This window comes from Schistosoma mansoni (assembly GCF_000237925.1).
Source record: "Schistosoma mansoni, WGS project CABG00000000 data, supercontig 0164, strain Puerto Rico, whole genome shotgun sequence".
Classification (NCBI taxonomy): Eukaryota; Metazoa; Platyhelminthes; class Trematoda; order Strigeidida; family Schistosomatidae; genus Schistosoma; species Schistosoma mansoni.
Genome location: NW_017386053.1, coordinates 583,322 through 608,509, shown reverse-complemented (window position 1 = coordinate 608,509; position 25,188 = coordinate 583,322). Strand labels below are relative to the sequence as shown.

The 25,188-nt window shown below is 36.5% G+C and overlaps 1 protein-coding gene across 1 annotated transcript; it reads left to right on the top strand.

The window, feature by feature from the left end:
- Nucleotides 1–236: 236 nt before the first annotated feature.
- Smp_180230 (hypothetical protein) lies at nucleotides 237–19,541 on the top strand (the record flags this gene model as incomplete). Its single annotated transcript, XM_018797631.1, has 8 exons — nucleotides 237–605; nucleotides 2,005–2,105; nucleotides 7,267–7,577; nucleotides 7,815–7,946; nucleotides 15,471–15,788; nucleotides 15,824–16,087; nucleotides 17,070–17,156; nucleotides 19,186–19,541. The coding sequence occupies 8 exons, from the start codon at nucleotides 237–239 to the stop codon at nucleotides 19,539–19,541; spliced, it is 1,938 nt and encodes a 645-aa protein (XP_018646782.1).
- Nucleotides 19,542–25,188: the final 5,647 nt, after the last annotated feature.

The following is a 25,188-nucleotide window of genomic DNA, read 5'->3' as shown; positions in this document are numbered from 1 at the left end:
AATTTTTTCAAATAACAAAGTATCAGTCAAAGTGAAAGTATTTTCAAGCTGTTTCGTTGAATTCTTGTTTCTTTTCCATTTATCTCTCATTCTGCGCATAGATAGTCAAGGGTAGAAGTGTTTTTCAGTCTATTTAGTCGTACGACATATCTCTAACTATTTCATACAATATCTGCAATTGTGTGGTTTTATATTGTTTTGTTTCTTCTCGTTTACACTCGACTACTTTGTAGGGTATGAAACGAGATAATTTGTCATCTCCTCATCTAAAAAGTATGGAAGCGTTGAATGAAGATAGTCTTAATACGCGCAAACAATCATACGATCATTCATCATACATACCGTCGTCAATTACTGAATTCAGTTTGTCAACTGACTTATGTAATGATTCTTTACATTCGAATTCCTCGAATAATAATAATATATACTCAGCAAACGATCCATTGACTTCTGATCAAATACGTACTTTACAATGTCGCAAAATTCTAAATTTGAAGGGACGAAATTATGGAAATGAGTTTTGTTCATCAATTGCTTTATCAAGAAATCCTTGTAATAAATACCATCTAGATGAACCCCATTATGAGCTTAAACATTGGCTACAAGTTACTTATGAGTTGGAACTTAAACGTTATTGTGAAAAAAGAATGAAAGCTGAAAAGAAACTGGATTTCGCTCGTCAATCTGTAATTAAATTTATTGATAATTTCCTTTAATTATTATTTTAATCTATCTGAATTATTTTTTATCTACTGAGTATATTATTTATCAACTATTAAGTGTTAACACGCATTCCTATATAATTCAAAACTGGTAGCCAACATCATTTGTAGCCCTTAGCGTAGACCAGTTTGTATGGATCAAGCTTGGACGATAACTAATTGATTTGATTATTAAAAATCTTCTTGTACTTTGTCTGATTTCGAACAGTTAGACATAACAGACAGAAATTTTGAATCTAAGATTTGTTTTTGTTAACTTGACAATGGTCTTTCTCTCTTTAACCATTAGTCTAAACGCACTCGTACATAGAGTTATTCACACTATGAATAAAATATTGGAGAAATCTCTGATTATAACAGTAGGTGGATGCTATTTCAAATTTCCGTGGAAGCTTCAATTCCCTCATGTTTGTAAATATGTGTTATTTGAAAATTAGCGATAAGTCATATTTGGCTAGCAAATTGACAAAGTTTGCACCATATGACCTAATGCGATCAGAGGACATTTAGCTGATCAATTAAGGATAAGAAAATAGTCTCTTTTGTAGAATAACCCATTTAAATTATACTTATCGATACAGTTGATTGGTATTTTCGTTTGTTAAGCGCTGCGTTATATTGATGTGCCATTTGCTTACATGAAAGAAAGTATGAAATTTACGGATATGTATCTTATAATGGATCGTTTACCAAATCATTTAGTCTGACACTCTATCTGTTTGTTTGCATACTAAAGTAATGCGTAATTGTTCACTATATGTAGTTGTTTAAGATTATTGAGTAGTGTCATTGTGTTTCTGATTTGAAAAAAAATATATGGGAATTTCAGTGATGATATTCAATCTAGATAAAGAAAACTTTTCCAAATAGTTTTCCTAATTTTAAAACAACAATTCCAGATGATGTGTTCAATACGAATATCGATCACAGAAAAACTAGTTAGATAAGCCTGGTAGTCATAAAACTAGTTATACTTATATTATTTTTACATTAGTTGTTCAATTTAAAAGAGACGTAATATTTTCATTGTGTTATTAAATTATCTATTGTTCTTCATTCAAGTATCGGTTATTTATGGCCATAATGTAATTTATAACTATACTGTATGTAAGTTTTTCTAAAAGCCGCATCATGTATTACTGATTATGATGTAAGTGTAGCTGTTACTGATGTTCTCAAACAATTTTGTGTCTCCACTCAGTTGTAGTGGGGTTAAATGTATTGAATTTTCAACATAACACAATATTTAACCTTTGTTTGGCTATGTATTTGTTGCTCCTAGTGTAAACGCTTTATGCGTAAACGTTATGGTATTTTTGGTTCAGTTCGACTAGTAAATGCGATAAATTTGGATGAATTGGAAAATCGTTTGATTAGCGCGAAGTAGGTTATCGTTTTTTTATGATACACCATATTATATATATATATATATATATATATATATGCTATGTAGTTATTTTCTAAGTATAAAGTTTTGCTTCTTTTTAGATTTGTAGTAGTAATTGTTCAGACGCTATTAAGCTTTGAACAAGTCAGAATTTGGAAATTAGAAAAATCTGTTGATTCTGGTCTTGGTCGAAGTAAATGCAAAATGAACTTTTAATCAAAGTGTTTAAGAGTCAGTTTAAGGCAATACATACATAGATCTTCAGTTTTCACTATGGCTCTTTGAAGTATAGAATAATCATATCAAGTTAGTAGCATCTCTCGGTGCTTTACTAGTGAGTTTGGTAATGTGAAAAAAAAGATCACATAACATTGCTACTGGGTTCGAACACTATTAGACATTACTGTAGCTCGAAGTTGATTTTAGTTCTGTTTTGTTGTTGATTTAAATCACCTTAAACGTAAGTGGAAGTTTAGGTCGTTCTGCTTCTATCTGAACTCTTTTCTTTGATATTATTACTAGTAATACTATTATTATTATTGTTATTATCAGAGTGTAATTTAATCTGACCCCCAACCAAATGTATTTTCATAATTTTTTCCATTTTGTTAATGTAAGAGGAAGGAGCTTTTAAGAATTAAATAAGATAATTTGATTGCATTGTTTTACTTCTGTCACAAATAGCTTTAGGAATTCATAGAAGTTATGAAGCTGGAAACATACGTTCCTCTTTATTAATGATACGTCTAAACAAATGGTGGGATACTAACATGATAACATTAAATTTAACAGTTATGAAAATGATTTATCTCGAAGTAGTTTGTAAAAAGAGAACTGTAGATTCAATGAACTCTGTAGTAATACAATTAATAATCAAAATAAAATTTCCTCTCAACATCACACAAAAGAATGATCAGTAAAAAATCACGTAATGTACATAAATCCTTCCAAAAAATTGGTCAATTAATTTAAGATGGATAAATTACAAAAAAGCCTGAATTAAAATAGTTTGTGATCTGATTATAGTAAATTTATTAGGTTAGTATTGGTTTGATGACCTTATTGTATCGCATGCATACACCATGATTAACGATGTGTTATGGTCAATTCAATGTAACAAAAAAGATTTATGTGTATTTACCTGGCAATTATTGTACTAGGACTAGTATTTTAAATCTATTCAGCGGTGTGGAATTACATGTATGAATAACAGAATTCCTCGAACTTTGGGTTTTCGGTGCATCCGTAGAGTAATAACGAATGATTGTTCGTAAATCTTCACTTCTAATACTCTTTTTCCAACAAGTATTCTTGAATTTGTAAATTCTTAGAGTGACTAATTATATATGTTTTTGAAATGAAATCAATCTTAAAATATTGGAAGATAAGTTTATAATTTCTACTTTTGTGACTGTTGCTTAATAGTTTATTATTGTTTTATTCATTTCTTTTCATGGATCCAACATTTTTCTCGTAGATAAGCGACTGGAGAATGTTTCCTAATAGATCTAACTGTTCCAGTGAACAAGTATTTATCATTTTATGTGGCATCTCACCTTATTCCTTTAGGAAACTCTTCCTTTTATTTCTATTACTGACAGATTGTTTTATGTATATGTGCCTTGGGACCATTGGTGTTCCCACAAAGAGTTATTGCAGTGTAACCAGGTACTACAAGCTTGAAACGCATACTTGCTTGTAGAATTTCCTATACGGAGTTTCTTTGAATTAGTTACTTTCGCGTAATTCATGAGTTATGAAAACGATGCGGGAATGATACTGCTTACTCTTCATTATAATAATTTTTACAAATTGTTCTTTTCTAGTTTTTAAGTATCTTCTTTTTAATATTGTCGGTAATGTATTTTATAAATTGTCCATTTTTACCTACTTACTTCTTCCTTGCTCCTGTTACCCACCATAGACGAGCATAGACTGTCAGCCAGCATTCTCCATCCAACTCTGTCCTGAGCAGTTGTTTCCAGCTCCGATTCATTCTTTTGATGTCTGCCTCCGATTCCCGGTGCATTGTGTTCTTTGGTCCTCCTCTTTTCGGTTTCCCTTCAGGTTTTCAAGTCAGCGCTTGCTTCGTAATGTAGTTTGGTGATTTCCGTAATGTGTGTCCTATCCAGAATCTTTTCCTAATGTCCTCTTCAGTTGAATGCGGGTTTATCTTCTAACACAGTATGCTGTGTTTGATGGTATCCGGCCAACGGACGTTCAGTATCTTACGTAGACAATTGTTTATAAATACTTGTACATTCTTTATTATGGTTATAGTAGTTATACAAGTTTTAGCTCCATACAATAAGACTGTTTTGACGTTCGTATTAAAAATTCTGACTGTGATGTAGACCAACAGTTATTTTGAGTCCCATATGTTCTTCAACTGTAAGATTACTATCCTTTCTTTGCCAATCTTCCCCTTTATGTCTGCATAAGATCCTCCATGTTCATCGACGATGCTACCCAGCTACGTGAGTTTCCACTCATTCCAGAGTTCCCCTAGCAAGTGTGATTGGGTTGGTGTTCTCTGCATTGTATTTGAGGACGTTGCTTTTTCCTTTGTGTATGTTGAGGTTCACTAATGCAGAAGCTGCTGCTACACTGTCTTGACCTGCATTTGTTTATGTGTATGGGATAAAAGAGCTAGGTCATTTACGAAGTCGAAATCGCCCAGTTGCATCCAAGCTATCCATTGTATTCCGTGCTTTCCCTCAGATGTGGAGATCTTTATAATCCAGTCGACCACCAGAAGAAAGAGAAAGGGGGGAGTAAGCAGCCTTATTTGACTCCGGTCTTTACTTAGAATATATCCGTCAGCTGTCTTCTACGCACCACTTTGCAGTGTACTCCGTCATATGAACCCCGGATGATGTTGACGATTTGCTCAGGTAAACCATGGTGTCGAAGAAGTTCCCATAAGGTTCTTTTATCCACACTCAAATGCTTTCTCATATTAAAGGGGGTGTGTAGTGGCGAGTTTCTTTCAATTGAATGTCCAACGATGATCTATAGTGTCGCGATTTAGTCTGTGCACGACCTATCTTTACGAAGTCCGGTTTGTTGATCTTGAAGTTGGGCATCTACTAAGTCCTTCATCCTGTTCAGCAACACTGTTGAAAACTTTTCCTGATATTGATAGTAGTGTGATGTATGTGTAGTCCTCACATTTGCTCAGATCTCCTTTCTTTGGTATTTTGATGAGATATCCTTCTTTCGTGTCCGTCGGCACTTGTTCTTCCTCACAAATCTTCCTGAATAAATCGTGGAACATGTATGCAGTTACTTTTATGTATAACTCCAGTGCTTTTGATGGTATGTTTTCAGGTCTTGCTGCTTTCCCACTCTTGATTTGTCTGATGACCATCTATCTTGATTTTTTTTCGATCGTTTGAGAAGTGACATTTACAGGAAGATTAATGTGTGCTGCTTCAGTGAAGCTGACTTATTCAAGAGTTTCTCAAAGCGTTCTACCCATCTGTTCCTCTGTCCTTAACTGGTCTCTCTGTTTTACAATATTTCCCTGCTGGTTTCTTCATTGTGTTATTAAGTTGTTTCATATTTCCTCCTCTTGCAGCTTTTTCCGCTGTCGTTGCTAGGTCTTCCAAATATTTTTGCTTGTCAGCTGTTATGTTAATCTGCACTTGCTTGTTTGCTTCAGTGTATCCAGCTTGTGTCTTGACTTTCTGTTCTTGTTTGACTGTTGCTAATTACTGTCTTTTTGTTCTTCCTTTCTTGAATGTCCAGAGTTTCGATAGGGATCCATTCCTCATGATGATGCTTGTTGCGGTCCAGAACCTCCTATCACGTTGAAGTTAGTGCTTCTGTGATCCGTTTCCAATTGCCCTTCATAATGGTTTATTCTTTGAATAGATATTGTAAGGCTTGGAACGTGTTATTGAGAGCTATTTTGAGTCCTTTGGGTTTATCAATATCCCGAAGGAAGGCTGTATTGAACCTTTGTAATACTGTCTCCCCAGTTGTCCACTGATCCTCTAGCCTTTGTTTGATCTTTTCAACCACCAGGTGGTGATCTGAAGCTATGTCAGTTCCTCTCCTGGTTCTCACGTCCTCCATTGACCGGAAATTTTTACAGATACAAATATGATCTACCTGGTTCTCTGTGGTGTGATCCGGTGAGACCCATGTAGCTTTGTGTATGTATTTGTGTGGGAATATTGTGCCATCCATAACAATTTGTTGAATGCACATAGGTTTGAAAATCCCTCCCCATTTCCGTTTTTCTCTTCCAGTTCATGTCGTCCCGTGATATCTTCATCTATCGCGACTTTGGCGTTTGGGTCTCCCATCAGGATGGTGAGATCCTTTTTTGGGAACTTAGCCATGATCGATCTCAGCCTATTGTAAAATCTGTCTTTATTGTCGTCGTTGCAGTAATTGGTTGGTACATAACATTGGATAATATTCATCCTGATTTCCTCCTTTGTTTCGAATGATATTTTGATGATCCTGGATTCATGAGATTCCATCCTATAAGTGCATTTCGCGCTTCTTTGGACAACATCAGAGCGAATCTCTGAGTATGAGGAGCATTTTACTCTTCGTCACCGGAGCACAACAGCACCTCTCTCGTACCTAACCTTTGTTGTCCAGCTTGAGTCCAATAAGTTTCGCTGATTTCGAGAACCCTCAAGTTGTATCTCCTCATCTCCGTAGCTATTTCGTTGATCCTCCCAGTCTCCCACATTGTCCAAACATTCTATGTAGCTATATTAATTGTTGCTCTGATTGTTAAACAGAGCATAGGCCTCGTGAGACTTCCAAAGAATGTCAGCTATCACCATGGGGCGTGATAATTCTTCTGAAAAAGGATCCTTCAAGTGTCAGGACAGAGTTTAAATGGTTTAATTTGTTCAATCTGGTTAGCGTTTTTTCAGCAGGGTTGTTTTCTTCCCACGTTAGTTAACGATAAAGAAAGTAGTTTGCCAACGATCTTGTTTAATGCAGTTTAGGAATATCATATACATATAACCGATTACCCGATAATAATTGTTGTGAAAAGAGAAATTTCACTGAATGTATCTCATCTAAGTTTTTGATTGGATAATCTTTTGTCGTTATCTATTTTTACAGTGATTTATTATTTAATGTACAGCTCCGTATACTGTATTTGATTGTTAACTTTTTTTCTAGACAGGCTTTGGATCAACTTGAAATTGAAGTTCAAGAACGTATAAACCGTTGGAGTCGTATTGAAGCCTTAACTGGTCACTTTATACACACAGATATTCATAATCAATATGCGAAAAGTACCATTTGTGAAACGACAAAGTCAATTCATTGCTCAATGGATATGTATAGATATTGTAATGGTAGTATGAAGTCTAGTGATTCTGATCGTCTGTCATCTATGATTGAAGAAACTTCTCTAGAATCTAATCGTTTTTCTAAATCTACTAGTAATGGTTTGGTGAATGATTTCGATTGTACTCATAATAAAGAAAGTAAGTCACAGAATCATATTTTTATTTGAATATTTTGGTTATAGTTCATTTAGGACAGAGAGAGGAAGAGTTTGTCCTGATATTTTACGTGGCTGATGATTAATTGATTGTCTAAATAATAATTGTTTAATGTATTGCAGATTATATGCATAATACTTTATTATGTTGGGCTCAGTCTGCTCACAAATTAACATTAAAAACTAATATTTACTTTTTGTGAAACCTATATTTTTGTAGTTTTCAACTTGAAAGATTCATTTCAATCAAACAGTGAAACCGCTGATACCTTCAGGACAAGTTTACCACGAAATTATTCTTTTGTTCGACCATTTGCTACTTTATGGAGACGTAAGACAAAATCTGGCCGAGGTAAAGCAGATTCTAAACAATAATTATATAGAATTTTTTTCCTCAGAGTAATACACTTATTTTAATTTCTATCTTCTTTCACTATTTATCTTCATAAGATGTCAAGCTGAATCTTTAAGATGACATGATTAGATTCTTTGTTACTTCCTGTTAAATATATATACGTATAACCTTAGCATACATTCCTTTAATCAGTAATGCGTCTTTCTATTAGATTGTATGTTTGAATCTAAAGGGAAATTGTTCGACTGAAATTATTGTGTCTAAAGGTTTTGTGCAATGTTGGCTTTATTATCAAACGGAACTTTATCATTTATTTACCTTGACCTGTTTACTTCAATCTTCTGACTGTCATAGTACTTTACATTTGCTATAATATACCTATATTTGTTTTCCTCTTTTGTTTGTACTTTCATAATATTACCCAGGTTGGTAATAAATTTAACTGTGTTAAAGGCATTTATATTTATTTTAATTAAATTTTTTCTTATGGTATCTGCTTTTTCCTCACTTATTTCGAATTTGTCAGTCATAAGGTGAATTTTATCCTATTTCATGTCAATGGTGCTCTCTAACAACTTTGAAGGAAGTAAAGTGACAGAATACGAATAATTCATTGTGTCTTGAAACTTCCTCTCGAGCTACGTACAAAATAAAAAGTTTATTTAGTTTCAAATATCAGTTCAGCTGGAATTGTAGTTAGCTTTCGATCAGTGAATAGTAAATTGTTTAGAGTTTGAACTTGTAATTTACTCTTGCAAGAGTTTTAATAGAGCTTACGTGAGCAATTGAGTAGTAAGGTTGATGGAAAACAGAGAGTGCTTGGGGTAGGATGAATGGTTAGCAGGAGGTGCTTTTGGTTACTGTTATAACTTGTAGTCTGTCTGCGTGTCCAGTTAATATATGACGTGACGATGCCGCCAATTAGAGAGCAGCGATTTATCGATTGGATCAATGATACACGAAAGCCGTACGAGCAGTCTAGAGCACTTATCGGTCCTGCTATTTGCCTAGCCCTTCCAGTTGAGTCCAGAACACCAACAACAGCCTCTGCAATATGAATCATTATTTTCAAACATACTGGGTTTCTATACCAAACAGACAGACCACATCGTACCATAAAGTAGAAAATAGCATTTGTACAAGATTCAGCTAAATGTGGCTGTGAATAAGGGGGACAGTGATTAATAGACGGCGGATAACTCAGGAATGGTAGATCGTACAGTAGTAGTCTGTGGGTCAAAATAAAGCTCATAATAAGAGGAACATGAATATGAATAGTTAATCTACTTAACAATTATACAATAAGAAATCTAGGTATTATATTGGTCTATAAATAGTCCTCAAAGTTACCATTCCTAATTCTCTTCGGGATTTAGCAGCTACAGAGTGGTTTCGCATTCATATTTTCCTGGTAGATGAGAGTTACAAGTACTCAAAATAAAGAGTTTAACGCAATGATCCTACAGAATAGCTATTTGATAACTAGACATTTGAGTGGCAAGATCTGAATTTAAGGTATAGTTGTTTCGTTTTATCACTAGAAGGTTTTCACATTGTTGCTTCGACAACGAAAGTTTCCAAGCGTTTAATCAAGTGACTTGGGACACATAAAATTGAGCTTCTGCGATGTCATCATTATATTCTGTGAAACGTACAGATAAATTTGATAGACATTAGATTGAGTCCTAGTTGATTTCCTTATGGGCGAATCGAGAAACAGCCCTCTAAAAGGGTTTAGAGGTTACTGACTGAATAGCTTTAAAAATTCGTGATCCTTAGATGGAAGTAACTAATCGACAATTTAGTCAGAATATAATGGCATGGAAAACGCTCATAAATCCAGTAGTAATTTTGGGGGAACTCAAGCCTATTATCCCGCTCAATGAACGGCGATTCAAGAAAGTATACGACAATAACAAACGTTTTGATTAGTGGCTGTGAGCAATAAAGTAGAACATGGAGTAGCGTAAGTCGGTATTTATCTGCAGACTGAAAAACTTGGTACTAATTTATCGAAAATTGGAACGCATTCACGATCGATACAATTAAACGAATATATATGTAACTATAAAAACAGCTTCATTCAAGAAAGTGGGCACAGTATTCATGAGATGATATTCTTTCATAAAGATTTGACAATTTTATTGTACACTGAAACATCATAAAATGTACATGTCACTATAACCCTACCTTAAGTGCGGTCAGAGAAGAAAGGGATTATTCCAGTCTTTAGTCTTCAGTAATAAGGATAGTAGGTTGATGAACCTGTGTTAATCCTGACAGATTTCCTTCCAGTGAAGGTCCAGCTTCTTCTTGAAAATGTTCACTGATGGTGCTGATACCACTTGTTCTGGTAATGCGTTCCAGTCATTGACCACTCAATGAGAAAAACGGGACCCCGCTTTTAGTTTATTAGATCACGGTTTCTGAACCTTCCTGCTATGACCTCGGAAATTATTAGTGCTGGAGGGAGCAAAAAGATAAGACATATTAACACTCAAATCATAATTAAAGATACGAATGCCAGTATAAGGTCACCTCGTGTCCTACGATAAGGGGAAAAGGTTTAGATGTTTCAAACGCTCATCGTAAGGGAGTTTAGAAAGACCCTTCATTAATTTTGTCCTAACACGCTGGACACGCTCAAGTGATTTAGTATCCTTTATCAGACATGGGCTAGCTGCTTGGATACAGTATTCTAAGTGTGGCCTTACATAGGTGGGATATAAAATTGGAAACATATCCTCGCCGAAGCATTTAGATGCTCGGCGAAGTGACCATAGCGCACGATAGCCGCATCGCAGTGCGTAGTAGTTTCCAAGTTGTGACTTATAGTTATTCATAAGTCTTTATGTTCTTGAACGCGCGGAAGAGATGTACCATTAATATTATGATAGTAACTAAGATCGTGCCCGATGTGCTTGAACACGCTCTTCCTGGAATTAACTTCCAGGCCCCAATCATGAGCCCATCTAACTAATTCGTCTAAACCAGCTTGCAGATGACAACGATCAGTCTCACTTCTTATTGTTCTCCAGATTTTAACATCATCCGCAAACAATAATGTCGATGACATCAGTAATAAAGGTAGTTTGTAGACATACAGAAAGAAGAGTAAAGGGCCTAAGATGGTGCATTGGGGTACACCACTTTTGACTGTCTTCCATTCGGATAGCGTTCCATTGACCCTCACTCTGTCTGCGGTCACAGGAAGTTTTCTATCCGTTTCTGTATAGCACCTGTTATTCCAAAGCTCGAGAGCTTCTGCATTAGACCTAAGAGTGAAACTTTGTCAAACGCTTTGCTAAAATCTATGAATATAACGTCTACAGACAGGCCGTTATCTAGGGCAGCTGTCCAATCCTCTCTCGCAATAAGTTAGTTGGGCATGAACGCTTGTTACGAAACCCATGTTGCTCGGGAGTTAACAGATTATACGAATCTATGTGACTCAGTAGCTTAGCCCGAATTGTTTTTTCAAGTAACTTGACTACTATGCTGATCAGGCTGACAGACCGGTAGTTAGATACGATTCGTCTCTGATCAACCTTAAATATAGGACTAACTATAGCGTCTTTCCAGTCTCTAGGTAGTTGAGCGCATAAATGGACATGTTGAAGAGCGTCGTGAGCGGTCTTAAAATAATGTCCGCAAGCGATGACAGCAAACGTGGATGTAACCCATCGGTGTCCGGTATCTTGCCCGGCTTGAGGTTAGTTATCAGTGGAAGAACAATATCCTCGGTCACGTGTATAGGTCCTATGGCTGGTATCTCGTTGTCAATGGGGCAAGTAGTTGTAGCACTACACGTAGAGTAGACTTCACTAAAATGGTTTGCAAATGTCGCAGCTTTCGCTAGATCAGATTCAGCTAGTAAATCTGGATTTTCGTTTAACAGTAATGGGGGGATACCATCACTACGTTTTGTCTGCCTTTTAACGTATGAAAATAGTCGCTTCGGACAGGTGCGGCCATCGTATGCCAACTGTCGTTCGTAAGCAGTACGGGATTTAGTTGTGGTCTGTTTACATATATTCCGGGTTTTTTTATATTCGCACTTAAATGATGCTTGACCTTTTGACAAGGATAATTCCCAAAAGTGTTTCCTACGCTTCAACAGCTTCCGGGTTTCCTTATTAATCCATGGAGGGCAATGTGATAGCTTACGTGCTGACCATGGGATAAACGGTTGAGTTACGGATTCGAATGTAGACATAAACCTATTCCATGCATCGTCGATCGATCCATCAGCATCGACTGACCAATCAGTCGAGATAGCATAGTGAGGACAAGGTCTATCAATGACGGATTATGTTCCAAGTCAATATGTGTCGGCTTTACGATACTTTGTACAAGTGTACATTGAATAATTGATGATAGAAGGACGCTGTCGAAAACCCCACCTGAAGCTATGAGCTCTATCCAGTTTATATGGGGTGCGTTCAAGTCTCCAGCGATGAGACAACATTCTGCCTTACTCCAAGAACAGACGTGTCTTAGGATAAAGTCGTCAGCGAGACAACACGGACTATGATATATTCCTCCTATCGTCACTAACCCGTTTTTAGACCTAATTGTACAACATACTACCTCATACGTACCACTCGCCTGCGCCTCCGATATGATCGGGTGTATGCGAAAGTGGTCCCTAACATATAATATTATGCCTCCTCCCTTGCTACTTATAACTCTATCACTTCTGATACAGATGTAGCCTGAAATGATGGGAGAACAGTCTATATCTACAGTGAGCCAAGTTTCGGTGGAAACAATTACATCGGGATTTAATTCGTCCACCATCAAAATTAGCTCAGACATCTTATTTCGAAGACTACGGACATCCGTGTAACACACATTTAAGGTGTTTATGGAAACATACGTTCTACCCACACAGGTCTCGGAAGCATTGGCTTCCAAGACCTGACTACCCGAAAACCCTTAATCGTAAGGTTCGCTTCACCGTTTAGCTTTCAAGTTTTTAACTCTGTCAGGGCATTCGTCCACTTGATCCGATCCTCAAGTGGCCAGTCTTCTGGAATACGAATATTTGAATCCTGAATTTTGCGTGCGTTATTCAGTACTACGTCTCTTTCCTCAAAATTACCGAGTACTAATTTAAGGATCCTTCCTTGTTGGGTCTCGCCCCCGACATATTTACCAAGTCTGATGACTTTCGTGATAAGTACCCCTGAGACCTCACCGGGCATTACATTTCTGATGACAGACCCCACTAACTGCAGATCGTGGGCATGTCTCTTAGCAGGGTCGATGTCTTTCGATTCTTCTAGATTCCAAATGATTACACTAGGGACCTGTTTAACTTCTTTAAAAGTCGTGTTCACGGCTTTCGACCGTGATGTCAGATCCTGCATGTTAGCTACTGGCTTCTTACTGTTAGCTTTCTTTTTAACAGTGTCGTGTGAGTCGAGCGAGTGACTTACAACAACATTTGGTGAAGCCGAACTGTTCCCATCCACGACAGGGCTAAATATTTTCTTACATTTGGACTTAAGCGGAGTAACCCGATGCACAGGACGTGAGTTCAACAAGGACTATACGCACGCTCTCTTTAGGTATCTTACCTTCTCTTTTACGTTTCCGCGTTATCCATTTCCCACCAGTCTCAGCATCCAGATTAGAAGTACTCGGGACGATAGTGGTTCTAGCCGGGTCATCAGTCGCTGCTAAAGCAACTTGCCCCTCAATATCTAATAGTGTCTCGGAGTAGAAATTTCTACTTAGTGTTGCAACATTGGGTGTCTAGCACATGCCATGGCAGCATTTGCGACACTGACACGATCTTCGTTATCAGTATCCGCGTTGCCGGCACAGACTTCGTCGACCTTTTTATTAGCTAATGCTAGAAGGATAATGGCTTCCTAAATTAGTAATGTTTTGCTTGAACAACAAAACATACAGAGCCAATGAGAATTGGGCTTCGAACACCTTTTATAGGCAGTAGGGCTTAAGCGGGTGCACATATTGTGGAACCACTTCTTACATTCATCACATTTCATCCCTTCTTACACGGGGGAACAAGCAATATGGCTGTCCACACTTGTGTGCAGAGCCGACCATCTTGGAATAAAGCAAAATGATCGACAAGGTAGATATGTAAGACAAATCACAACCTTGGTCAAATAATGAAGCCGAAGTCGACCAAGAATGCTTTGATGCAGTAAATACACAAAAGCAGGATCAAAACACACAAATACAATATCACGTTAACTGAAATAAATTCAATTAAAGTGTAAACAGTAGTTTTGATACGTAATTTACGATCAAAACAGTGAATTTAACTCAACGAGAAACAATACCACTGTCCTTTTAAAGAGCGCTCGATGCCCGAGATGACTATTGGAATTGTCATCAAGTCCAGGGAAATTTGTGTTCTTGGTTTTGGACTCAATAAGTTTTAATGTATCAAGGTCAACGAGGGTTAATTAAAATGTCTGGAAGGACGGAAAGGGGTTGTTTGGTGGTGTTTCTGGTATTTACCTTGTTAATTTACAAGTCATCCCAGATAGGTAACAACTATCAGTATTTTATAATATTGTTTGAATGTTAGTAAAATTTATGGTATGTGAATAGGCAGGGATGTAATTTTCAGTTTTTATAGTGATCACCATGAAAACTTAAACATCTTGAGTATCGATCCTCAAAGCCTGTCGTTATTCTTGTTCGTAATGTTGAACTGTATTTTATTTTGCCCAACTTGTGGAGACCCATATTAGTCCATTTTATTCAGCAAAGGTTAATTTACGAATTCCCGATAGTCATTCATTCTCTGGGGAAAACACTTGGGACTTTCTGTTAAATGATCGCTGTAGTTGCCATGACTCTGTTGACACGTGAATTTGTGTTCCAGTGGTACATTATCTTTATTTTTACCAAGTTTTTTCCTCTATCTCCGTAAAGATCTGTGGCGTCATTAGGTATCGGCCGTGCTCGCTGCTTGATTGTCCTCACGTTATTTCCTTTCAGTAGCCCTGCAAAGCAGTGAAGATCGTCATTGTTAATTAATCAACTGTCATTCAGCGTTTGTTTGAAAATATACTTGGTTACATGATAGCTTTCGTGACAATAATGTCATCAAGTTCATGATCAAACCAAAAGTTAGTGAACTGTTGTTATATTTCGATTTAGACACCTCTGTTCACACCAACAATCTCACAGAACTAGAGCAACGTCTCGGCTACTTTTTCGGCTTTTAACAGTTTTTCAGTAACTTTCGACTTGTAATCAAAACTGTTTTCAGGCCAAATAATTACTTACAAACTTCTTAATCAGATATTTCTCTAAGTGTAGACGACTGCTTTTTTCATGTAGTCTATTCTATAGTTCGTGCGTTTCGCGTGTTGAAACGGTCAATATTTGCAGCCAATCTGATGAGCATTTATCTGGCTTAGCTGCACAATTTTTAGTACATTATATATTGGGTAACGTTTTCTAACGTTTTGTGTGCATAAGCTTTTCAAGTGTCTTGTCTGCAACTACTAATATAAAGTTGTTTTTTTTTAGGTTCAGTTACACCAGAAGTCATTGTGCTAGATACCAATGGAAACCAAAAAGAACTGGACGGAGTTGCTATTGTTTATAATTCTTACGTCACTTTAATTTGCCGTACAGTATCTGATGAACATCTTCTGAGGTGGCTGTATGCACCATCACAAGATGAAACATTTACGCCACTAAATAATACAGACCATATTACCATTTCGTCTCAAAAAAATGAAGAAGTATCGTTGCTGCTCATCAATGTTCAGTTTAATATGTCGGGCGTATATCAATGTACTAATGGACTTGCTAGTCGTCAAATAGACGTTCACGTCTATGGAGGTATTTTTATGATAATAACGCAGTTTCTTGTTTAGTTTTAAACAAGATTAGTAGTACTGTCCACTTGATGAAAAAACATGAGGTGGTTGGTGCTTACAGTCTCCATATTAACACAATCAATTCAAGTTATCATCCTGTTATTGCATGTGAATTCCGGGTTGGTTCAAATGGTATAAGATATACTACTGTCCGTTGGAGAGGCGGAAAGTATCATGTTAAACCCAATCTTTACAAAGTTACTGAGAGTCGAGACGAAAAGTCTGGCATAATATGGAGTAATTTGACATTGCTTCATCCTTGTAAGTTTGGTGATTTCACTCCATTTAATCTTTAGTACTTTATATTTCATCCCTAAACTTAATGATTCATATGACCTGGTGCTTGCCATAAATGTAAAGATTTTTTCGTCAAGTAACATGTTAGCCCAATCACTCGATTCCCGATCACTGGTGACAGGTCTCGTTTCCACTCTATGTACATAAATATGAGCATATTGTGTTTCCAGTTTTCACAGAACTATTGTGACTCATAGTCTAGTACATGAACATTTACCAGGCTGGTGATTTGGCAGTACATATCTTTTGTCTTACAAACTTACGCTCCTATAGAGACTTAATGAATCATTTATTAGAGTCACACAGACGTTACTTATGAGATTTTCATGTCATGATTACATGAAGTAACGAGTTATTAGAAACGGGAATTTTCAAATTATTTACAAGGTTAGGGGCAATCAACAGAGTCTTATCTTTCCCTAATGTTGGATGTTGACATCTTATTATGTATCGCATATTCTTTATTTGACTTTAAGTCAAATTAAAACCACTATTCTTCACACTTATAGTACTTTAAATTGGACAACAGACTTATCGTGATAGTAATGGCTCTATAAATTCTAAACATTCTAATTGCAGTTTAATGGGCTATTTTTTATTGTCTCGATTGATTGAGCTATGATTTAGTTACTTTTCAGATTTGTTTTTCCATTGGTTGTGCGCTAGTGAATAAGAGAATAAATCAGTCCTTTTACATTCAGAAGTACATATTTGTGTCATTCAAGGTTTTATGGAGGATAAGGGTTTCGTGTCGGCATAGTATGGAAAATATTGTCAAGGTTAAGAAGTTTCTATTCAGTAGTAATTAAATGCTTTTTAAAAATAGAAACTATCTCTGTTAACACTGATGCTTATTTACATTGAGTTTTAACGTATGATTTCATCAGGTTCCTGTACGTTTTACAAAATATTTGTTTGTCGTTTGGGATTGTTTCTCTTAACATAGCCTATGACCAAGAACTGTACGGAAAGTATTATTGCATGTTCAATATTGTGCCTGGTACTATGGAGACTGCTGAATTACAAATAAGCAGTGAGCTAGTTTTTTGATAATTTGCTGTAATACTATCTTAATACTTATGCAAAAATGGTTGTTCGAAATTAGTCGTTCAGGTTTTTTCATTAAATGACCAAAGTAGGTATTTATATTGCTAAGAAACATTTATTACTGCTGAAATAGTAGCCTATCTGGTAAAACTTCACTAGGTAGCGCCACGGCTCATCGCATAATCCTTCCAATAACCATTGGATTTCTTGAAATTCACTAGTTCAAACTCTAAAATATTTGAATACAGAATACCCCATCAGAACTTGCTAAACTATGGTTTTATTCACACCCTTTTTGAAACTTTTTAACTATGAATGGAACTTTATCTTCATTTATTTCACACTTTTAGAGACTCACCCTTCAATGAAAATCCTACAAGTACTCGGTTGTCTTTTCATTAATCATTGCAGGTCCGGCACCTAACAATCCTTATTCTTTCTCGTTTTATCCCTAGTTAATAATTGAGCTAGAGAGTAAATAACTTGTGATAAAATCCCAGTCACGAGTTAAAGCTAAGTTATTTCGGTCGTTCGACTTTCATCCGTTGCAGCTACGGTTCGAAAACTTTTAACCTTTTTGATCTGAAGGATTATGTATCTCTCAACTAGCCAGTATCAGCAACCTTCTCACAGTAATCATATAAACGAAAATCTGTACTAAAAGCTCTTGGTTGATTAGATAGATACTACCCTAAGAATACAGAATTTTTGTTTACAAACTCTATCGGGAACATATGAAATATAAGTGAATATCAACAAGTTTACAAATACTTCAACTTAAAATACCAAACAATGTTGTTTTGCAAGTGATTAGGTAAATGAAGAAATCATATGGCACTTACAAAGTTGTCATTAATTGGTAATAACGCACAATTCCCAACCAATAACACATGTTTTCATAGTTTACATCTGGGACTGATCTTGATGAGACCACCATTGTAAACCAGGTAGCACTGAATGGTCGTTAGTGATAGATCACTTAGATCACTTCATGATAAAAATCCAGTAATCTCCAAAAAACTTGTTTGATTATAATAACCCATTGTTCCAACCACACATAATTACAAGCGTACGTACACGCACTTGGATGTGATTCATATCCTAGCGTTTCCTTGATAACTGGTTGTTTTTTTTTATCCAGACTAGGTAAGAATGTTCGGTGAATTTTTATTCATTTTCGTATAAATAATAGGAAGTCGAAGTTGTGCACAATAATAGTTCAATTATGAACACATATATACTGCTAGATTTTGTTACATACATATGTTGTTTGGGTTCATATCGATCATTATCTGTACATATTTTGTTTGCTTACAGTTAGACAAAAGTAATAAAGTTTCAGTAACACGTTGAGTAGACGGTAAGCAGCAAGAAGAAAGGAAAAACAATGAAATTATTAACAATTAGTATATTTAAAAAGGCTGGATAAAACCATGTATAGCATGTATAAATAAGTTTCGACTTAATTTAGGGAGAAAACAACTACCACTATTTGTAGTTTATGTGATGAACGTTGAGGTGAACTACATATTTAAACTGGGAAGTGTTTCAGCTTTTCAAGTTGGACTTAGGGACTTATTACAATGTCAACATACTACATTTTAAATTTACCCTTGAACATGATATATTATCTGTACTTTCCGGTGGAGTTTCGTTCTTTGAGATGGATGGCCCTGATCGTCGACCTTCTGTTGAAAGCTTGTGCTAATGATGTTGCCCAAAATAATAATGAAAGCTCCACAACTAAGTCATCGAGCTCAGAGAAGGAAACCCCACCAGGACCATACATTTGAGCTACAAATGTTCTCCGTCTTAATATTCCTAGTGCCGATCAATGGCATCTGTGTAGAATTTTTTTCAATAGTATTGTTGCACTATATATAATTATTCTTAGTGGCTTGTTTACTAATAATCGAGTTTAATTAGTGCTATGGCTTTAATCGTTAAACTAATTCATTTTTTGTTTTTTCCTTATTTCTTCATACTGGACAACTTTTTCTTATATACATATCAAGTCCCACCATTAATACACAAAAATGAACGTAGTGTAAATCTTTATTCTGGTGTGAAATACACTTACTTTTGTGATATTATTGCTTATCCACCAATCACTGAACCTATTTCATGGATGAGGAATGATGTTCCCCTAGTAATCCAACATAATGGTCGAATTTCTGTTCATGAAAATTCTGAAAATCGTATACATTTTGAAAGTAAAAACGTTCTCAATGATCAAATTGTATTCGATACAATACAATCAGATGATAGAGCTGTCTATTCATGTTTTGTTCGAGGAGCATTTGGAAATGATACAGCAGCTTTCTTTTTACGAGTGAAAGGTTGGTTTTTATTTCAAGTTAAATTTTTCTGATAGAATATTCAACTTTATATAGTTAAATGTCTAGTACAAGATAATGTGAATTCAATCGACAACGTTTTTTGTCTACGAAGTAATGTAATCTGTTTCGATTCTTTCGTTGATAAGATACTAATCACTCAAAAAATACATGTCAATAATATTTTTCTTATGCGTGTAACATTAAGTGAGCGTTTTATAATCTGGAGATGTATTCTAACTAGTGATAATTTTTTTTAGCTTATCCTAACTTTTTTTCCTCGTCTTTCATCATCCTTTTCGTGTTTATCTTAACATTTCGATGAATGTATTGCTGAGAACTGTAGTGACATTAATATACAGAGGGTTATTTGGTTTTATGCTTTAAAGGTTTGTTCTTTGAAGATAAGTGCTGTAAGTAACTCAGTTCTTATTTTTCATGTGAATTTAATATGTCAGAAACCAGTATATTCAGTTTGTGAATATATGATGAAACTGTGCAGAATGTAAATCTGGACTCTTCAAATCATTAGAATGGTTTGTACGTAAATATTCTCTGCCCAACCTGTTTGAATTCGACAGTTTTACTAGTTGTGTTTGTCTGAAGAGACTACTCTTTACATGGACCTATCTTATGTATGCACGGCAGTCAGTCGGTCAGTCACAATGTAGAACCTGTGCGTATGTATGTTTTTTCAAGTTTCCATGCCCAATTAGCACAGAGAGATAAAGTTGTGATGCCAAATCCCAGAATAGTAGAGGTATTAACACTCACTGGTAATAGGAAAGATTAGACATTGAAGGCACGACTCGGAAAGAAAATATAAATTAGCTAAATAACAATAAAAAGTTATGAGGAATATAGAATCTCAGGATTTAGGGGAATATAAAGAATGGGTGCACCTGCGCCATTGCAAACGATTATGAGTCATGTCATTCAAAGTCTCTAACTATTCGTTGCGATAATCACGCGGATCCCAACCAGGTAGTCTGTACCTATTAACATGGGTCAGTCTGATTGTCAGTGACTTTATGGACAGATGTCATGGTTTGTCCGTCCCTATCTTTCCTCTAGACTACTCCTGCACCGAACAACATTACCCGTCAAGGTAGGAGGTGGTTGGGCATGCGTAACATGTCTCGGCCACATCAATTGATGAAAATTTACTACCTCATCAATCGATTTCCCATCCATACTAGTACTATACACTTAACCCAGGCATTGCTTACTCTGTGGTTCCAAAATACACGACCAATGCTTCAAATACTAGTAACTTATGAATATACTCTACTTTTGATGACCATGTATCACATCCGTCCTATGTTGTGGCAGACTGACTGCTGTGGAAACAGCAGTGATATCTGCTAGTAAGGTAAACCATAAGGTCAGGGAGAAACAATGGATCTCGGCAGCATCTACCACACTGATAGATGCTCGAAAACTCATCCCACCTGGCTCTGAACATAACGAAGAGCGGAGTCAGCTTAAGCGAAGGCTAATAAGAAGCCTACGCAATGATCGCGAACAGTGGTGGGTAGCGAAAGCAAGAGAGATGGAAAAGGCAGCGGCAATAGGTAACAGCAGACAGCTATTCAGACTCGTTAAAGAAACCGGCATTAGGAATCCAACTATTAGCGAAACTATCTCAGACAAAGATGGACATATCATTCATTCTCAATCCAGGAGATTGGATCGATGGGCAGAACACTTTAGGGATCAGTTCAACTGGCCTTCAGCCACACTTCAGTTGCCCACGATCCCCAGTCGTCCTGAATGGCAAATTGAGATGAGTCCTCCAACTCTCTACGAGGTTGAAAAAGCTATAGAAAATCTAAAGCGAGGGAGAGCCGCAGGCCCTGACAGGTTTACCCCTGAGATTTTTAAGAATGGTGGTTCAGTACTAGCAACGAGATTGACTGAGGTCTTAGGTAGAATCTGGGAACTGGACGTAATTCCATCTGACTGGTCCCAATCACTGATTGTGCCAGTCTATAAGAAAGGACAAAAATCCTCCTGTGACAATCACAGAGGAATCAGTTTGACTAATATAGTGTCTAAAATATTGGCTTCAATAATACTTGGACGCCTAACCAAAGCTCGTGAAGAGCAGACTAGAGAAAACCAGGCTGGTTTTCGACCTGGACGTGGTTGTATAGACCAGATATTCACTCTACGTCAGGTCCTAGAACATAGACATACATTCAGACGTCCCACAATCGTAGTATTTCTTGACCTTAAGGCGGCATTTGACTCCGTTGATCGTGAGGTTCTATGGCAGTGTTTGTCAGTGAAAGGAGTACCAAAGAAGTACATTAACCTCATAAAGGCTCTCTACTCGAACACAACTGGTCGAGTTAGAGCCTATGGCGAACTGTCATCAGAATTGGTTACCTCAAGTGGTGTTCGTCAGAGCTGTCCACTCTCCCCATTCTTGTTTAACTTTGTCGTTGACATGCTTTTAGAGATATCACTTTCATCATCTCAATCTCCTGGAGTTGAACTTTTACCGGGAGATTCACTTGTTGACTTAGAATACGCCGACGACATAGTTTTATTCGGTGAAGACGCTGACAAAATGCAGAGTCTTCTGACCACTATAAGCAACAATGCAGGCATGTTCGGGATGCGATTCTCTTCCTCGAAGTGCAAAATGTTACTTCAGGATTGGGTTGCATCGACACCTGAACTAATGATAGGGAGTGAAGTAGTTGAGCGTGTTGACAGCTTCACTTATCTTGGGAGTCTGATCAGCCCTTGTGGTCTGGTGTGTGACGAAATCTCAGCACGGATGTAGAAGGCTCGTCTAGCTTTCGCCAACTTGCGCCATTTATAGCGTAGGCGAGATATCCGTCTAGCAACAAAAGGACGGGTTTACTGTGCAGCAGTCCGTTCCGTCCTACTTTATGGCAGTGAAACATGGCCGATAAGAGTAGAGGATATTCGTAGGCTACTAGTATTCGATCATAGGTGTCTTCGACGCATTGCTCGTATATCCTGGGACCACCGGGTAAGTAATGCAGATGTTAGGAAGCGGGTACTAGGTAAGGATGGCAAATCGATTGATGAAGTAGTGAAACTTCATCAGTTGAGATGGCTGGGACATGTGTTACGTATGCCTAACCACCGACTGCCCCGACGTGCAATGCTTTATGGTGTAGGAGCAGGTTGGAAGAAAGCTAGGGGCGGCCAGACCAAAACATGGCATAAATCCATGAAGTCGCTGACAAGTGGACTGGGCCGTGTTGGTAGGTGTAGACTACCTGGTTGGGATTCGCGAGATGATAGCAACCGATGGTTAGAGACCTTGAATGACATGGCTCAAAATCGTTTGCAATGGCGAAGGTGCATCCACTCTTTGTGTTCTACCAAATTCTAATCTTCTGAATTCCTCATGTCCGTATCCTTTTTCTCTTTCCAAATTTATTTCACCGTATTATACTCCTTCAATAACATCTTCAAACCCTTATCTTTCACATAATACTTATACTCTTACTACTTCTACCAATATGGGATTTGAATCGACAACTGCATCTCTGTGCTAATGTGGTATGGCAACTCGAACTGATGTACGTACGTACGAAGTTCTACGTTGTAACTGACTGACTGACTGACTGGTATATCACATCCATCAAGTAGAACGAAGCAATCTGTTGGGCAGAAAACTCGTCCTTTGGTTGGAAGATGGATTTCTCACCTACTCCGTAAGTGACGCAAGTTGGCAAAGCCAATCGAACTTTCTGAATCCATTCCGGGATTTGGTCAAATATCAAACCAGGAGTACTAAATAGACCTTCAAGATAAGTGGGGCGGTGGATGCGTTCAACTATTTCACCCCCTATCACTCATTCAGGCGATGATGCGAGCCAATCGTGAAGTAACATTTTACCTTTGGAGGTAGAAAACCGCATCCGAAACACGTTCGCATTGTTCACAGGACAGTTTCTGTTCTTTCTTGTTAACTGGAATGATCAGAGATCAAGATCAGTCGGATGGGATTACACCTCGAATAACAAGATGGCATTCTCCTACTACGCATTTCACTCACAATTTTTTATTTTGTTATATTACTGTTATACTGATTATGACTTGACACTTAGTACAAATCATTCTGACCTTTATTAAATGAACTCTCTAATTTACAAATAACACAATTATGGAGTATTTATGTCGTGACAGATACAAACGTTCACCATTTTTAACATATAACATCAAATTCATTAATGTATGCCTTATTTTGACATTTGTAAGATATCATAATTATGGACTTAAAACTGTAGAGCCTAATGGTGGAGTTGTTGAAAACAATTATTCTCTCTAATATCCTATAATTTTTTAATCTAGATAAATACTTATTTCATAGCATGTAGTCAACCCTTACCTCACACCAGTCCTAGAAATAAAAACAAATCCACTGTTATTGTTCTGTTGTTTAGTTTATTTTCGTCTGAAACAGTAGTTTTATCTTCTAATCACAACTGTGAATTAAACATTTGTTAAAATTTCTTAAATTTTATGCATCATGAAGGACTTAGAAATTTCTATTGAACATTATTATTTCGCTTCAGTAGAATAGATTTCATATTAGTGATTACAAGTCCTTAGGATTAGTAAATGGTCATTAGTACTATCCCAAGGTATTTATCATTATATCGGTGGTTGTCTTAATCTTTCATTTGGATAATTGATGGAAGTATAAAAATTATTCACTTTATCAAGACTTATTAAAGTCATTGAAAATCTAGTATAAGACCAGTTAAAAAAGTAATCTTCTCTTGATATTATCCATCGAATTGTAAACACTGATATTCTTGTGTAGTCTCTGAGTATTCAAGGTTGAGGTTTAAACTGTTAGTGTAAAATTATCAGCTAATTAATATACATTTGGATTTCCTGTCTGCTGAAACAGTTATGTCTGAATTGTTGTGCTTGCTGAATACTTAAGTGGGTTATATTTTGTACTGAACTCCTAAATCCGACAATGCGCTATGAGAACGCAAGGCTAATAACGTTGATTTATTTACGGTTAAATTAACAATCAGATTTGTATAGTTTGAAACTGAGTAGTATTCAATACCAGTCACTCAATGACTTATTATATGAACACAAATTCGATATCTCACAGTCAACCGTCTATGACCGACAGATATAACTATTTGACTAAGTTACGTAATCATTCCTCAAGATGTGATTATATATATATATATATATCAGCCACTTGAAAAGTTAATTGTCTATAAGTTTGTAACTTTATGACATCGTTGTAAATGTCTTCACAATAAGATTGTTATTTGGGTAACCGATTCTTCACCGTACCATCTCAAGTTTCTAATAATTGATTTCCCGTAGACTTGTAGACGTGATATGACTCTGAGTAATTGGTATTCCGCAACTATACAACGAACCTAACACGGAAATAGGGTATTATGATAACCTATCGTACATTCAGTGCATGACGTTTTTATATCAATCATAGGGTTTATGTTGTATCCCGAAGAGAATTATGAATGGTAACTTTTGAGGACTAATTATTGGCCAATATAATATGTATGTTTCCAATTGTAATTAACCTAATCATATTCGTTTCCTCTTATCACTAACTTTATTTTGACCTATTATTGAACTATTATTATACGATCCTTGAGTTATCATCAGTTTATTGATTACTATTCACAGCCACATTCG